This window comes from Schistocerca nitens, chromosome 12 (assembly GCF_023898315.1).
Source record: "Schistocerca nitens isolate TAMUIC-IGC-003100 chromosome 12, iqSchNite1.1, whole genome shotgun sequence".
NCBI classification, from domain to species: Eukaryota; Metazoa; Arthropoda; class Insecta; order Orthoptera; family Acrididae; genus Schistocerca; species Schistocerca nitens.
This window is the reverse complement of record NC_064625.1, coordinates 172049764-172067670: the sequence shown is the minus strand read 5'-3', so window position 1 is coordinate 172067670 and position 17907 is coordinate 172049764. Positions and strand designations below refer to the sequence as shown.

The following is a 17907-nucleotide window of genomic DNA, read 5'->3' as shown; positions in this document are numbered from 1 at the left end:
CAGCCCTCGTGGCCGGTGGACAGCAGTCAGCAAGTGTGCGTGAACAAGGCACCAGCTGCGGATGTCCACATGGAGCAACGTTCGCTGAGCGGTCTTCGAGGAGACACTGTTGGTAGCGGTTTGGTCCATCTACGTTGTCAGTTCGTCAAGAGTTGGACGTCTGTTCGCGGGTACACATCTCCGCAGCCATCGTTCACCCCTTCCATCTGTGGCCCGTGGTGCAACACATTTGGCTTCGGCTCCTTTAGGGATAGTTCCGTCTTGCCATGCATGGCAAGCGAACAGTTTGAAACTTAGCATTTCGGAACTATTTCCACCCTCGGCCCAAAAGTCAACGACGGTGCCCTGTTGGACCACAGATACATCGCTACCTTTCTGCATTACAAAAGCGACTGCACCGTTTCCCGTGGTACCGGCACGCTCTCTAAACCCTCCACTGCTACTGCTGCCACCTGCCGCCTGTGAGTGTTTGCCCGTTGACGTCGCACGCGGGCCGTTGTCACATTAACGTCACTGGGCTGTGTGTACACAAAAGTCGTGATCGTATAAAAACACTTATATTCGTAGGTGGTGACAGGTTTCGATCCAATGTCGATCATTTTCGGCCCACATTCCGCAACTTAGAGTACAACAGAATACGGGGAAACATGTTTTGTAATAAGTATTAAGTTACAAATAAATCATATGATCTTATACCTAGTGATGACGTGCGGAGACGATGCCACGGACCAGGAACTGTGGATACTAACCACTGATGTCGACTGCTGATTATGTGGCGGTGCCGCTGAGTTCAATACTAGAAACCCCGTCCATAGGCTATAGCGTTTACCAGCTGCGACACATTCGCGAATATAAACAGTGATCCAGGTACTGTCAAAGACAGGAATAAAAAAAAACATAAAACGTAACTTATATTTAAATAACAATTTATATGTTATACAGTTAGAATATTTATACAACATAAGGTCGAAAGCATCAGTGAGCACATTTGTGCTCTGTGCCCTGCAGGACTTACAAGGGAACCTCCCCATCGCACCCCCCTCAGATTTAGTTATAAGTTGGCACAGTGGATAGGCCTTGAAAAACGGAACACAGATCAATCGAGAAAACAGGAAGAAGTTGTGTGGAACTATGAAAAAAAAAATAAGGAAAATATACAAACTGAGTAGTTCATGCGCAAGATAGGCAACATCAACGATAGTGTGAGGTGAGGAACGCCGTGGTCCCGTGATTAGCGTGAGCAACTGCGGAACGAGAGGTCCTTGGTTCAAGTCTTCCCTCGAGTGAAAAGTTTACTTTCTTTATTTTCGCAAAGTTATGATCTGTCCGTTCGTTCATTGACGTCTCTGTTCACTGTAATAAGTTTAGTGTCTGTGTTTTGCGACCGCACCGCAAAAACGTGAGATTAGTAGACGAAAGGACGTGCCTCTCCAATGGGAACCGAAAACATTTGATCGCAAGGTCATAGGTCAACCGGTTCCTCCACACGTAAACACGTCTTACATATTCTATACGACACTGGTAACGGCATGTGCGTCACATGACAGGAATATGTTGTCGAATGGCGAATGGGTAAAAAGATTCTTCTACCTTGTCCGATTTAGTATTTCTTGTGGATGTGATAATCCCTCCCAAAAAAGTAATGAAAACATAACGGACGGACAGATAATAATTGTCTGAAAATAAAAAATTAAAATTTTCCGCTAGAGGGCAGACTTGAACCAAGGACTTCTGGTTCCACAGCTGCTCACGCTTACCACGGAGCCACGGCTCCCCTGGCCTTACCCATTCCTTAATGTTGCCTATCTTTCGCATGGACTACTCAGTTTTTATATTTTTCTTATATTTTCATAGTTCCACACAACTTCTTCCTGTTTTCTTGATTGATCTGTGTTCAGTTTTTCAAGGCCTATCCACTGTGCAACTTATAACTAAATCTGAGGGGGCTGCGATGGGGAGGTTCCCTTGTTAGTATACAGCAGAGACGGACTGCAGGACGCCGCAGGGTACGTAGTGACAGGGACGACAGGGCAGCAGTCACACAGGGTGTGCCGCTGCCGCGCTGCATTCGGTTCGGCCTCGATCATCTTCATACTCGCGTTGGATGCACGTCCCCATTCAGTGCCGTACTGTGCACTGCACAAATCTTACGTAACCATTGTCCAGCATCACCAGTAGTATAGACACTTTTATGAAGCCCACAGGATTATGTGCAGTCACTGTTTTGAATTTAATTACAAGCAGCAGTTTCTGAAAAAATTCTACATTGAGGGTTAAATACAACAAAAATATTTCATGGAATACGGGATCGTCAATATGTAGTAAAATATAAAAAGAGCACGCAATTTTTACAGCAACTCGTCGAACAGATCGAAAAAATATCTGTCTTTCAAATATATTTGTTGATTGAGTAATACCGACCCATCTTTTTTTGTACTGTATGAAAATTTTAGTATCTTTTAATGCTACTGAAGATAAACAACAACTTTTACACTGAGCCGTAATTAAGATCTGTGGACCCCCAAAACCACAATCTGTGGTGGTGCACTACTAGCGGAAATTTTATAAGAACTAACCTACGGCAGTGGCATTGCAGGGAAGTTTTCGATGTGAAAGGCTATGTTATTGTTTATTGCATAGAATTTTACTATACAATACAAGGCTTAACGAAATAATGAGATTAAAAAACTTAGAACAATTGGAATCAGTAAGACATTAAGTGCGATTTGTAAACATCGCTATGAACACCTTAGTATATTTTTTAAAAATCAGTAACTTGATATTATTCTCCATGTAGAAATTAGCATGTCAGATTAAAAATTACATATTTACAATACATTACTAAACAGCAGGTTGCCTTTCTAACGGATTCCAGGGGCAAGAAAACTTCGATTTTCAATTTAAAATGCTGTCGCTATCTACTCATTGAAAGGTACAGTCTTATCCTAAAGTTTTAAGACAGTAATATAAGCGTTACAGTTACAAACTGTGTGTATGTCTACAGGCAAGTTTAACTGACTGCGTGCAAATCATCCACTCTGTATTCATCCAGTATTTGGGAACACGGGCGCTTAACGACATGGAGCAAACTTTTACGTCAAATGATATTCCTGGAGAATTTCGAAACTTTTTTCGGTATCATTATATGCTAGCGAGATCCAGAGGTTCAGACTTACTGTAATTGTGCAGAAAATAACAAAAGAAAACTCTTTTTGGTTGTTTTCGCACCGCGGGCCGCAATTTTCTAAATAACTGACCATAACAAATCGCTCATGCGTTAACTATGAGATTCTTCCGTGATACATCTGTAAACACCGTTCTCCATAATGAGATTTTCACTCTGCAGCGGAGTATGCGCTGATATGAAACTTCCTGGCAGATTAAAACTGTGTGCCCGACCGAGACTCGAACTCGGGACCTTTGCCTTTCGCGGGCAAGTGCTCTACCATTTTTTTTTTTAATCTCATTTTGTTCGTTATTATTCGTTTCAATTGTTCGTGGCGGACGTCTCCTGACGCCCGTTGAAGTTCGTTATTGATCCATTCACTCAGTTTTTTTATTACAGAGGGCAGCGAACCCTCTGACCGAACACGCTGAGCTACCGTGCCGGCTAAGTAAAGCTGTGAGGCCGGGCGTGAGTCGTGCTTCGGTAGCTCAGATGGTAGAGCACTTGCCCGCGAAAGGCAAAGGTCCCGAGTTCGAGTCTCGGTCGGGCACACAGTTTTAATCTGCCAGGAAGTTTCACCGTTCTCCATATTTGAAAATGTGTTTCCGTTGTCAAGATACACCCGAAAAACCGTGATCTGCGAGTGATAAAAGTGTGTAGAGTGGATTGACAAACTGATGAGAAAAATTTACTAGTAATTAAGTCCTTTTGTGTTACCACTTTTTTGTTCCGATACAGCCGACTTCTGTTTCTCTGTAAGGTCGTGGCTGGGTCTAAACTACCAACGCTCAGTCAGTGTGAATAATGCCGTCACAGTGAGTGCTGCAGACGGGGTGACGCTTCCCAAAAGCGTCTCTAACTGGCCACGTTTTGCACAGTGTCCTCCAGCAGCCAATCAGAGGGCTACGAAGGATCACGTGGTGGTCCCAGCAGGGACTAGAGAGGACACGCCGATGCCACCGGCGCGCCCCCCACGCTGACTAGCTCACACGTGTCTCCCCGGTTCTCCTTATTCGGGCGCCATGCTTCATCAAGCTAGTTGTCGATGGCTTCCCACCAGCCGCAGCTGTATGCCTGTATCCTTAGGCTAGCTGTACTCAAATAAACCTCCAGTCAGTTTATTCCATTTTTGTTCTGACTTACACTACTGGCCATCAAAACTGCTACACCAAGAAGAAATGCAGATGATAAACGGGTATTCATTGGACAAATATATTATACTAGAACTGACATGTGATTACATTTTCACGCAATTTGAGTGCATAGATCCTGAGAAATCAGTGCCCAGAACAACCGGCCGTAATAACGGCCTTGATACGCCTGGCCATTGAGACAAACAGAGCTTGGATGGCGTGTACAGGTACAGCTGCCCATGCAGCTTCAACACCATACCACAGTTCATCAAGAGCAGTGTCTGGCGTATTGTGACGAGCCAGTTGCTCGGCCACCATTGACCATACGTTTTCAGTTGGTGAGAGATCTGGAGAATGTGCTGGCCAGGGCAGCAGTCGAACATTTTCTGTATTCAGAAAGGCCCGTACAGGACCTGCAACATGCGGTCGTGCATTATCCTGCTGAAATGTAGGGTTTCGCAGGGATCGAATGAAGGCTAGAGCCATGGGTCGTAAAACATCTGAAATGTAACGTCCACTGTTCAAAGTGCCGTCAATGCGAACTAGAGGTGATCGAAACGTGTAACCAATGGCTCCTCGTACCATCACGCCGGGTGATGCGCCAGTGTGGCGATGACGAACACACACTTCCAATGTGCGTTCACCGCGATGTCGCCAAACACGGATGCGACCATCACGATTCTGTAAACATAACCAGGATTCATCCGAAAAATTGACGTTTGGCCGTTCGTGCACCCAGGTTCGTCGTCGAGTACACCATCGCAGGCGCTCCTGTCTGTGATGCAGCGTCAAGGGTAACCGCAGCCATGGTCTCCGAGCTGATACCCCATACTGCTGTAAACGTCATCGAACTGTTCGTGCAGATGGTTGTTGTCTTGCAAACGTCCCCATCTGTTGACTCAGGGATAGAGACGTGGCTGAACGATTCGTTACAGCCATGCGGATAAGATTCCTGTCATCTCGACTGCTAGTGATACGAGGCCGTTGGGATCTAGCATGGCGTTCCGTCTTACCCTCCTGAACCCACCGATTCCATATTCTGCTAACAGTCATTTGATCTCGACCAACGCGAGCAGCAATGTCGCGATACGAAACCCGCAATCGCGATAGGCTACAATCCGACCTTTATCAAAGTCGGAAACGTGATGGTACGCATTTCTCCTCCTTACACGAGGCATCATAACAACGTTTCACCAGGCAACACTGGTCAACTGCTTTGTGTGTAAGAAATCGGTTGGAAACTTTCCTCATGTCAGCACGTTGTAGGTGTCGCCACCGGCGCGAACCTCGTGTGAATGGTCTGAAAAGCTAATCATTTGCATATCACAGCATCTTCTTCCTGTCGGTTAAATTTCGCGTCTGTCGCACGTCATCTTCGTGGTGTAGCAATTTTAATAGTCAGTAGTGTAACTCAAGTACTTACGCTCATGCGAATGTCTACGTTCCGCCTTCCGTACGCCAAAGGCAAATCCTGTACAAAACAACTAGTTGTGGAGATGGCCACATCTATAATTTGAAACTTTTCTCGACATCATTATCCATTACCGAGAATCAGAGCTTCAAAATTACTATAAAATCTGCACGGAACATTCAGTCTGTTTTAACTAACATAGTGAACATATGGCAAGGGTACTAAGGCCATCACAAGGTTTCTGAGGTCACCAAACTATGTTTCCAGTCAGCTTAGTTTCACCACTAAAACTTCATGACTTTGCGTCTCTGTACGACGAACACTTTTTGCCTACACAAATATGCAGCGACAAAAATGTGATAAAGAGGGTCTCAACATGCCTGCAAAGAACTTAACATGACTGCCAAAAATTATGTAACACTGGAAAGTCTGCAAATTCAGTAAAGTATTTCTATTAACATTATTACTAATAGTAAACAGCGCGTCTCTGATGAAATGCGATTGATGACCAAAGTATCCAGAAAAAAGTGTAACCAAACGATTTTGTGTTAACCTTCTTTGCCTTTCATATGTGTCAAAGTATATAAATGTATCGAAATATACACAAATAAAAAATAAGTTTTGCATCACCTCGGTTCCGAGAGTTCCAGAACTTGTACAGAAAATTGGTATATAGATCAACATAAACATCGTTTCTGCCGTTTTTATTGCTCGTGAATACCATGCATTGCATGTTGTAACACCGTACAGCGAGACCTCCAGAGGTGGTGGTCCAGATTGCTGTACACGCCGGTACTTCTAATACCCAGTATCACGTCCTCTTGATGCGTGCCTGTGTTCGTCGTGGCATACTGTCCACAAGTTCATCAAGGCACTGTTGATCCAGATTGTCCCACTCATGTTCGATACGGATCATGTCTGGAAAACATGCTGGCCTTTCTAGTCGAGCGATGTCATTATCCTGAAGGAAGTCTTTCACAAGATGTGCACGATGGGGGCACGAATTGTCGTCCATGAAGACAAATGCCTCGCCATTGTGTTGCCGATAATGTTGCACTATCGGTTGGAGGATGGCATTCACGTATCGTACAGCCGTTACGGCGCCTTGCGTGACCACCAGCGGCGTACGTCGGTCCCACATAATGCCACCGCAAAACAGCAGGGAACCTCCACCTTGCTGCACTCGCTGGGCAGTGTGTCTAAGGCGTTCAGCCTGACCGAGTTGCCACCAAACACGTCTCCGACGATTGTCTGGTTGAAGGCATATGCGACACTTATTGGTGAAGAGAAAGTGATGCCAATCCTGAGCGCTCTACTCGGCATGTTGTTGGGCCCATCTGTACCGCGCTGCATGGTGTCGTGGTTGCAAAGATGGACCTCGCCATGGACGTCGGGTGTGAAGTTGCGCATCATGCGGCCTATTGCGCACAGTCTGAGTCGAAACACGACGTCCTGTGATTGCACGAAAAGCGTTATTCGACATGGTCGCGTTGCTGTCAAGGTTCCTCCGAGCCATAATCCATAGGTAGCGATCATCTACTGCAGTAGTATTCCTTGGGCGGCCTGAGCGAGACATGTCATCTACAGTTCCTGTCTCTCTGTATTTCCTCCATGTCCGAGCAACACAGCTTTGGTTCACTCCGAGACGCCTGGACACTTCCCTTGTTGAGAGCCCTTCCTTGCACAAAGTAACAATGTGGACGCGATCGGTCTGCGGTATTGACCATCTAGGCATGGTTCGACTACAGGCAACACGAGCCGTGTACCTCCTTCCTGGTGGAATGACTGGAACTAATCGACTGACGGACCCTCTCCGTCTAAAAGGCACTGATCATGCATGGTTGCTTACATCTTTGGGCGGGTTTAGAGACATCTCTGAACAGTCGAAGGGACTATGTCTGTGATACGATATCCACATGCAACGTCTATCTTCAAGAGTTCTGGGAACTGGAGTGACGCAAACTTTTTTTTGGTGTGTGTATAAATAAACTTTGAAAACTTTACTGAACAATAGGACTGGCTTTACATAAGCAACTCATCCTGCTGCAGCAGCGAAATAAGGCAATCAGCAGAAAAATGCTTCTGTCGGAGCACAAAAATAGCGGACGTGTTGTTCTTGAAGAGACCAACAGAAAGTGAAGAAACAATTGTGTCAACCCTCATACTGACTTCCTCACCAAAATTTTTGGCATCCGAACATATTCATGCTTCTTTGTGCTGGAAGAGAGGATCAGAAACAGTGATGTTGGAAGACAGAGAAGACAGTGCCAGTGGGAGAGAAAGAGAGAGGAGATAGTGATGGTGGGAGAGAGAAAGTGGCAGTGAAAGAGAAAGAGAGATAGATGAAGACCAAAGCAGTGGGAGCTAAACAAAGAGCAGATATTGATAGTCAGTGAGAGAAGTGGCAGTAAAAGAGAAAGAGACGGATGGAAATAGTAGCAACGGGAGCAAAAGTGAGAGTAGACGGTACAAATGAAAAATACAGACGAGTAGAGATCATACATAATCTTGGGGGGTTTGGACCCTCCCAGACCGAAATTTTAAACATAAGGGGATACGGCACAACGTAAGTTGGAGCCCCCTCCCCCCCACCCCCCCAATTTTTGAGCTGCCGTGGTATGGAGGAGACAATGGCAGTGAGAAAGAAAACAGTGGAAGTGAGAGAGGAGACTGCAGCACTAGGATATATTGTAAACCAATGGGAGAAAAAGGAGACAATGGAAGAAAGACATACTTGTATACAGGGTGTTACAAAAAGGTACGGCCAAACTTGCAGGAAACATTCCTCACACACAAAGAAAGAAAATATGTTATGTGGACATGTGTCCGGAAACGCTTACTTTCCATGTTAGAGCTCATTTTATTGCTTCTCTTCAAATCACATTAATCATGGAATGAAAACACACAGCAACACAACGTACCAGCGTGACTTCAAACACTTTGTTACAGGAAATGTTCAAATGTCCTCCGTTAGCGAGGATTCATGCATCCACCCTCCATCGCATGGAATCCCTGATGCGCTGATGCAGCCCTGGAGATTGGCGTATTGTATCACAGCCGTCCACAATACGAGCACGAAGAGTCTCTACATTTGGTACCGGGGTTGCGTAGACAAGAGCTTTCAAATGCCCCCATAAATGAAAGTCAAGAGGGTTGAGGTCAGGAATCTGTTGTTGAGAAGCGTACGAACACTTCGACTGAAATGTGCAGGAGCTCCATCGTGCACGAACCACATGTTGTGTCGCACTTGTAAAGGCACATGTTCTAGCACAACAGGTAGAGTATCTCGTATGAAATCATGATAATGTGCTCCATTGAGCGTAGGTGGAAGAACATGGAGCCCAATCGAGACATCACCAACAATGCCTGCCCAAACGTTCACAGAAAATCTGTGTTGATGACGTGATTGCACAATTGCGTGCGGATTCTCGTCAGCGCACACATGTTGATTGTGAAAATTTGCAATCTGATCACGTTGGAATGACGAAACTAAAATGAGCTCTAACATGGAAATTAAGCGTTTCCGGACACATGTCCACATAACATCTTTTCTTTATTTGTGTGTGAGGAATGTTTCCTGAAAGTTTGGCCGTACCTTTTTGTAACACCCTGTATAGACAATGACAGTGATAGGGAGCTGCTGAGTATGCAACCTTAACTACAAATAGGGACTCGGGGAAAGGGTTTAGAATGTTCTGTGTTAAGAACGCTAATATGTTCGCACGCCAAAGGCAGACCAAGGCAACTGTTTCGCCACTTTTCTGTCAGTGTTTGCAAGAAGAACGTACTGAGCACTTTTGTACTCCGACAGAAGCATTTTCCGTTGGTAATGAATAAAGCCTGTGTACTCCAGATTTCTGGAGGGAGGGGAGCAAGTGACCGCCGCCTGCCCTCCCTCCCTCCCTCCTTCTCTCCCTCTCTCCCTCCCTCCCTCCCTCCTTCTCTCCCTCCCTCTCTACCTCTCTTCCTCCCTCCTTCGCCCCTTCCTCCCTCCCTCGCCCCTTCCTCCCTCCACCTCCTGAGGACGCCTATGCCTGCATCGTATTGTTTCCATTCCTCTAGTGGCTGGCTATGGCACTGTGATGTAACCATTTCAGTTTGTACCTACAAACAAATTAATGATGTAACTTTACTTTTTCGAGGTGATAGTTTAAACTTTATGAAGACCTAGCTGTGCATGTACGAATCTAATGCGCACGAACTCTTTCCTTGAGAGTTAGAAACTTTTCATGCCACTAATGAAGCTGAAGAAGATAGAAGTTTCATTTATGGTATTATTGTGTTGCAGCTTTTGCTACTGTCACGCCTACAGAACGACAAGGGCAAACCGCTAGTGCGCAACTGGAGGCCCCTACAGCCGCTCAATGGCAGGACTGTCACCAATGTCTTCTGAGCCCGATCCGGCCAGAGGCGCCTGGTGCCAGCTCAGTGGCAGGACTGTTGCCAACGTCTTCTGACCTGCCCTGCCCAGAGGCATCTGGTGCTGACTCAACAGCAGGACTGTCACCAACGTCTTCTCACCTCACCTGACCTGGCCAGAGGCACTTGATGCCAACTCAACAGCAGGTCTTCTCACCTGACCCAGCCAGAGGTGGCTGGTGCCAGTTCAATGTTAGTGCTGCCCAACATCTTCTGACCCAACCCAGCCAGAGGCACTTGGTGCTGGCTGGACTGACACCAACGTTTTCTGACCCAACATGGGCAGAGGTGGCTGGTGCCGGCTGAACAGTGGGGCTGTCACCAACGTCTTCTGACCTGACCTGACCAGAGGCAGCTGGTGCCAGCTCAGTCGTGGTTCCACCACAAACATCTCGTGATCTGAACTGATATAACCAGGCAAGAAGACCTAGCATAATTCTTGTCTGTGTATACCAGACCTCTGCAGCAGCTAAACTGATGCACCGTCACCTATGGCTGCAGACCTGAACTGATGAGTGGTAGGTGCAGCGTCTAAATGAGCGCGCCATCACCCATGTCTTGGGGCCGAATCTCAATGTCTGGGCTTTAGCTGCTCGACATCTGCACCATCACCTCTCTTCTCCTGATGTGAAATGACCTTGGGCCTTTTCAGCTGCTGCCGTGACCTTTGCAGGCGCTGAATGGAGGTGGCACCACCAACATTTACCGACCTGACTAGACAAGAGACACCTGTACCCCCTCAGACTTGGTCTGGACAAGGTTTGCGGCAGCCACTCGACAGAACACCCTCACCCATGTGTGATGTAGGCCGGGGTCTCTACATCTGCTTAGCTTCTGCTCTCAACAAGGCCGCTGTCAGATGCTTGTCCCCAGCCTTATCAAAAATCTGGGATTGGTGATCGTGGTTTGTTAGGCAGACTCACCCCACAACTATGTCCTTAGTATAACTACTGCATTAAGTAAATAAGGGGACTGATTCGTGAACACGAGAGGAAATCTTGAAAAATTTGTCATTTTTCTAAGCAATTTAGCGCAAAGAATAAGAATTGCAAGCTCATGTAATGCTTAGCGTCAGAGCTTTTGGGAACGTTTTCGGTCCTACACTTTTGTAGTTTGTGTTGCAGGTGAAACCAAGCATGTTCATTATTTATGCAAAGTGTAGGTACACATAATTATAAATAAGAACAAAGTAGAAGTGTGATTTTTTTCTGGAATTTCTTCACACTAACGCATTTAAAGTAGACTTTTGAAAAGCTGTTGTTATCTTAAATTTTAATTCAAAACATTTTTAATAACGTTTACCAAAATTTTTTGTAATTAACTCATGGGTTTCTCTAAAAAAACGTCTTTAATTTTTTTTAATTTAAGTCAGAAAATAGTCTAATTTTTAGTTAAGAATGATTTAAGATGGTATACAAAATTTCAGCCCTCTTGCCTCACTATAGTTCAATTCTTTTATCTTGGCCGCTCGCGCATGCCCGCCCAGACGCGGGAGATTGCTGTGTTGCCAGTTGCATGAGCCAAGAGAAGCAGCGTCATAGTATAGTATAGTTCGCAAACTTACCTTTAGGGGGCAGCGCGCAGTTTACGAAGTAAAGCCACCACGGCCGCATTAACCCTTTCGCTGCTTCAGAGACGTGCTCCCCACATTCCGCGCTGTGCGCGATTTTGTCATCACTGCACTGCTCGCCTGTGCAGACACACGGTGTTCTCACTGCTTTGACACACTTATCATTCGATTTCACAAAAACTATTTGGCCCAAAAACTTGATTTTTACACATCTTCTTGACTGATACCTTCCGCCCTATAAATGACTTTATTTTGTTTCGATGTTCAACGCAGTTATTGTGCAGCATTAAATGTAGTAAACCATTGCACGAAATTTCGAAGAGTTTGCAGAGGTAAAAGTCCACAGCGTATACTTTCCCGTATGGTCGATTTCAGTTGCCACTACAAATTTCAAAAAATTATCTTCAAACGAATGAAATTCATTAAGTACGACACTTCGATATTGTTTTTAAATAAAGAAAATACTAAGCGTCGAACAAGGTCTGAACTCAGAACCTTTTGCTTAGCAGCTAAACACCTTTTTTTCTTTTTCTTTTTATTTTATTTTATTTTATTTTATTTTTTGCATTTTGTTCGTTATTGATCGTTGTTTGGTCGTTGCGGACGTCGCAAGACATCCTGTTCAAGTTCTGTAGTTGATCCTTCCACTCAGTTTTTTATTACAGAGGCCAACCGGCTGTCTGACCGAACACGCAACACCGTAACCATTACGCTAATGCAGCTCGTCATTCAGCAGAATTCCTGGAGTACTTTAAAAAATCTCTCAAAATACCGAAAAACACTGTTGGAATGAGTATGAATTACTCACCTTTCGTCGAAGTACAATAGGAAATAAACAATTACCGCTGTTCTTTATTGCAAAAAAGTGGTTAGTGAGAATGAATTTCCTTGGTATCGTCTGAACTAGGAGGCTTATTGCTTGTTTAGTTCAATTAATTAATAGAATATGAAGCAATTCGTATAAAGAATGCTTATTCCGAACTTTCTTTTATAGAAAGTCTGCTATCAAGACATTGCTTTTGTTCAATTACTTTATTTATGACTGAAAGTTTCTAAAACTGAAGACACTCGTCCATGCTCTGCACTGCAGTCGAGTTCTGGCAACGTCGTTCTCTGTTCATCGGCTGACTGTGTTTTGTGACGTCAGATGCGCAGAACGAACCTAAACTCGGCCGCCGTCGTAAATGACGCGCACTTTAGTATTTAACCATTGTGTATCAGAACATGGAAAAAGTGAGTTTATGGTAAATTCAAGTTAAAGTTAAAACTCGTTTCTCTATCTAATGTGCATAACGCTAATGTATCTTAAGTGCACAGTCATCTTATTTCTGATGTTGTTCGTCCTTCCTTTTCTTTTCATGCACTTCTTCTTATATGAAACTTCCTGGCAGATTAAAACTGTGTGTTCGACCGAGACTCGAACTCGGGACCTTTGCCTTTCGCGGGCAAGTGCTCTACCATCTGAGCTACCGAAGCACGACTCACGCCCGGTCCTCACAGCTTTACTTCTGCCAGTATCTCGTCTCCTACCTTCCAAACTTTACAGAAGCTCTCCTGCGAACCATGCAGAACTACCACTCCTGAAAGAAAGGATATTGTGGAGACATGGCTTAGCCACAGCCTGGGAGATGTTTCCAGAATGAGATTTTCACTCTGCAGCGGAGTGTGCGCTGATATGAAACTTCCTGGCAGATTAAAACTGTGTGCCCGACCGAGACTCGAACTCGGGACCTTTGCCTTTCGCGGGCAAGTGCTCTACCATCTGAGCTACCGAAGCACGACTCACGCCCGGTCCTCACAGCTTTACTTCTGCCAGTATCTCGTCTCCTACCTTCCAAACTTTACAGAAGCTCACCTGCGAACCATGCAGAACTAGCACTGTTGGATCCATGGCCTTTACGAATTGTTTCATTAGACCGAGTCTTATGTGAAGCGGTGGAAGTAGTATGGTTCGCAGGAGAGCTTCTGTAAAGTTTGGAAGGTAGGAGACGAGATACTGGCAGAAGTAAAGCTGTGAGGACCGGGCGTGAGTCGTGCTTCGGTAGCTCAGATGGTAGAGCACTTGTCCGCGAAAGGCAAAGGTCCCGAGTTCGAGTCTCGGTCGGGCACACAGTTTTAATCTGCCAGGAAGTTTCATGTCAGCGCACACTCCAGTGCAGAGTGAAAATCTCATTCTGGACACTTCTTCTTATTCTTGCTTCTATGGTGGCTTCCAGCACTCAGTTCTCTGCTTCAAAGAGTCATCTCTGGTCAGTGACAATTAAAGCTCTCAGCATATTTAGTCCATCGGACACACACATCAATTCCGTAACCTTACCCTTTGACACTGCTTCATTACTGAACCATAGGAGAGCATTCAGCACACTTATTTTCAAATTTTTATGTCGTACCACAAAGTTTTTGTATGCATTCCCATATACAGTTGTTAAAACTCTCATTTGGGTTTTGAGCCCTACTTTTCTAATAATCTCGTGCCAATAAGACCCCTGTATATAGGTTTACACCTTCCTTTATAGCAAGTCGCGAAGACTGCTTATGTTTGTAGGTCTTACCCTGAATAATAGCCACACCGTGACTCACTGGCAGGTGGACAGAGTACAAGACACAGGTTGTCACCTGTGGATGTTTTATGAAAGAAGGTAGCCCATACTGCCTTTCTCAAATGTTAATTTTGAAAATTTGATAATTTCATCTATTACTAAAATACACATAAAATATTCTAAAGTTTGATGTTGGCCCATTCAGAGCTACCACAAATAATTCCATAACTGTTAGCGGCAGAATAACGACTAAACTCTCTGTATACACAAAAGTGAAGCAACCAGGATGTTCTCACAGGTTAGTCAACATTAAAGACTAAAAATTCATAAAAAGACAGACAAGTGAGGACCAAATACTGTTCCTAAAATACCTGTCTGCGTGCTATGGGACACCGTCATGTGTGCAGCCACTTTTAAATTCGTCTAATTTTGGGGCTTCCGTTTGTTCCAACTTCCTCGAAGTAAACATGTCCTGGTTCAGAAAACTTACGAGAATTTCTGAAGATAAAAATTTAAAAACTTTTTTTTACACTCATTCGTGTACCAGACCGTAAAGGGGACACGTGAAAGTGGGCCAGTAAAGATATGTGTATACAATCTCCTGCACAGTCATGCTATGACGACTGCTACTGGCCAGTGCCTGCACTGTGTATGCACGTGATCTGTCGTGAAACGCTCAGCCACATGCCTCTGCCCGTCCAACAGCATGCTTTTGTTGTAATTAATTAACGTCTGTAGGTCAGGGATAAAGGCTCAGCTAGAAATCATTCAAACAAATCTCAGGTAAAATGGTGTATTTATTGAGAGCAGAAGAAAATAAATGTGGCTTGCACTGTTAGGTCTATAGCCATCAATGCTTTAACTGTAACAACAAATAGACACAGTTTTGAAAATAATAAGTAATTTATTTTGGTGTGTCTGCAGAATTCACAAAAACTGCTTAACAGTTCTTCTTACGACAATGCACATACCTATCATAATGTGGATGAATATAGTCTCCTTGAGGCAATAAGGAAGTGATTGTTCAGCCACTCGACTAATAATCTCTGTTGATGCATTGTGGACGTGGGGCAGCGGCTGGTAAAATATTTAACAAAGAAATTCGCCAGACAGACGTGCAAATTGAGAAGTTATTTTATTTTATTTTCTCAACAAGTTTCGGTAATTCAGTATGCCATCTTCAGGCTGTTGTGAATTCTCAAGTGCTTCCTTCGAAGACTTGACTACAGTCACGGAAGCAGCAGTCAAATCTTCGAAGGAAGCACTTAATTCACGACATCCAGAAACAGATGGTCGCAATACTGATAACACTAATCTACAAAAAACTTTGTTTCTACTTCTGAAAAAAAATTGTGCTCCTAGTTGTACTTAGTGCTGAATCCAAAACTCTTCAGTTTTTTTTCTGTCAGGGATTGTTTATGAGTAATCGCAATTTTATTTCTCTTTTCCGTTTCTGATATAGAATAGAGGTGAAATTCGATAAACAAATTCACGTTTTTATGATGTTATAAGTTCATCACATTAATGGAGGGTGAGACTAACACACAGTAATCTTTTTGTATACGCTATGTAGTATTTATTTGACACGATAAATTACAGAAAATTGACAAAAAATGAGCCATTGTATTGTATTGTATTGTGAATGTTTCTTCTCGCGAATCACATTCCAGCAATAATCTGTTAACGTAGAAGATACCCACTTCCCTTCATAACGCCTTTCTATGGTAGAAATGTCTTCATGGAATCTTTCGTCGTGTTCATCCTATACGTCACTTCAACTCTCTGTGAAGTAGTCCAGATGAGAGTCCATCATATGTACCTTCAAAGACATATTGCACCCCAGATCTCGATGTGCTTTGATCACATCATTCACCATTCCTTTGTAGTTAGTAGCTCTTGTTCCTCCGAGAAATTTTCTGAAACCATCTTGAAACAGTCCCATGCTCTCTTTTCTTTGTCAGTTAAACGTGCTTCAAAATTTGCATCTTTCTGCAGCTCCTTGATTTGTGGGCTAACGAATACACCTCCCTTTATTTTTGCCGGTTAAAGACTGGGGAATCTGGTAGCTAGATATGCAAACTCACTGCCTGTTGGATCCATGGCCTTTACGAATTGTTTCATTAGACCGAGTCTTATGTGAAGCGGTGGAAGTAGTATATCTTCACGAGCTACCAGACTTTCACTTTATACATTCTTTTCGCCCACTTTCCATCTCCACCTAGGGCATTGGGTTTTTAACGTAGTGTGAATTTCTCTCTCGACCATTCCACTCGCAAAGGAAACAGGCATACCTCACGTAGCCTTGTTGCATTCCCAGTACCACAACAATTACTTTGAAATCTGCACATGGTTTCCATTTGTATTCATTGTATTGTAATGAATTTAGCATCCTTTGTACGAATTCGTAGTTCAATTTGGTCAAGCTGGCGCAAGCTACTGGAACAGAGGACTTTTATTTCCGTTATGGAGCAAAACACACTTGAGGCTTGTTTTCGATGCATGTATGAAAAGTCTCTATTCCTGTGAAACATAGGTGAAGTTCAGCATTTTTATTAGGCCAGCAACGTCATTTCAAAATGTCAGTGCTCCGTCAGTTGCAAAATAGGAAATAAAGACATGTTCTCTGTGCCTGAACAAACTGATTTTAGTACATTGGTGCAGTAGATTATACTCTTGTAGTCTTGAACTAAGCAGCTGCAACTTTTGTTTACTTAGTCCTAGATCACATACTAAATCATTTAAATCTGCTTGTGTTAACAAATGTGGCGATCACTCATTTGTGCAGTGATATAAAGGATCATCATCTGTGATTTCTTCAGTATTACTTACTTCACTGCCACTCCGAATTTGACCTGGAGCTCTTGAAGGTACTGGAAGGCTGTCAGAATGCTACAATGGCGTTCTCGCTGAAGGCAGATCTGGGTAAACAATGTGTCTCTTCGATTTTTTCTTGTAAAACCCTGAATTTTTGTTGGACAGAAATAACAATCAGTAATGCGGTCCTTGGGCTCTCTCCACACCACGCCACATTCTCCTTACCTTTCCACCACTGAATTAGTTTGCAGTAACATGTAGCACAACAGAAATGTGGTGCTCATTCTTTATCTTGGTCTTCTACCTCTACTCCAGAGTAACGTTTATATGCTTCCTTTATGACTTGTAATTTTCGTCCTATTTCTGAAAAAGATGAACTTCCCATAGGTATAGCAAAAGTTGTCTGGCTTATATTGACATCCAAGACGATGTGGCATTTCTGAAAATTTAAAAATACCATTTCAGTAATGCACCTGTACTACAGTAATACTAGAGAAACGCTAATATGTGAAAGGAAGCAGTCAGTTTACCTTCAGCACCAGGATAAATCAGTTTAAACACAGGAACTTATAAGTTCAACTGAGCTCAGAAATATGACAGAGACGGTTACTTGTCAACCAAAACACCCACTCGTTAAGATTGACACAAATTACGGCTAACACCATTGTTGTAAACTTGATGCATCTGCCTCTGGGAAGCCTGAAATGTTTACTGCCGAGGCAGTGGCCGGATGTCGCCGTTCGAGTTAACGAGCTATTGCAGATGGTCTTACTAACATAGGTGTGGCGGGGGATAACCCAATGAGTCTGATTCTTCCCACCTGCTGTTGAACAAGAAATTTTCATGTTCCATCA

At 43.9% G+C, this 17907-nt stretch overlaps 1 protein-coding gene across 1 annotated transcript in view; it reads left to right on the top strand.

Moving 5' to 3' along the window:
- Positions 1-10103, top strand: part of LOC126214987 (carbonic anhydrase 2-like) — a 92572-nt gene extending 82469 nt beyond the window's left edge. The window contains exon 7 of the mRNA XM_049941618.1: positions 9999-10103. Coding sequence (XP_049797575.1) covers positions 9999-10103 — 105 coding nt within the window. The remainder of the gene's footprint in view (positions 1-9998) is intronic.
- Positions 10104-17907: the final 7804 nt, after the last annotated feature.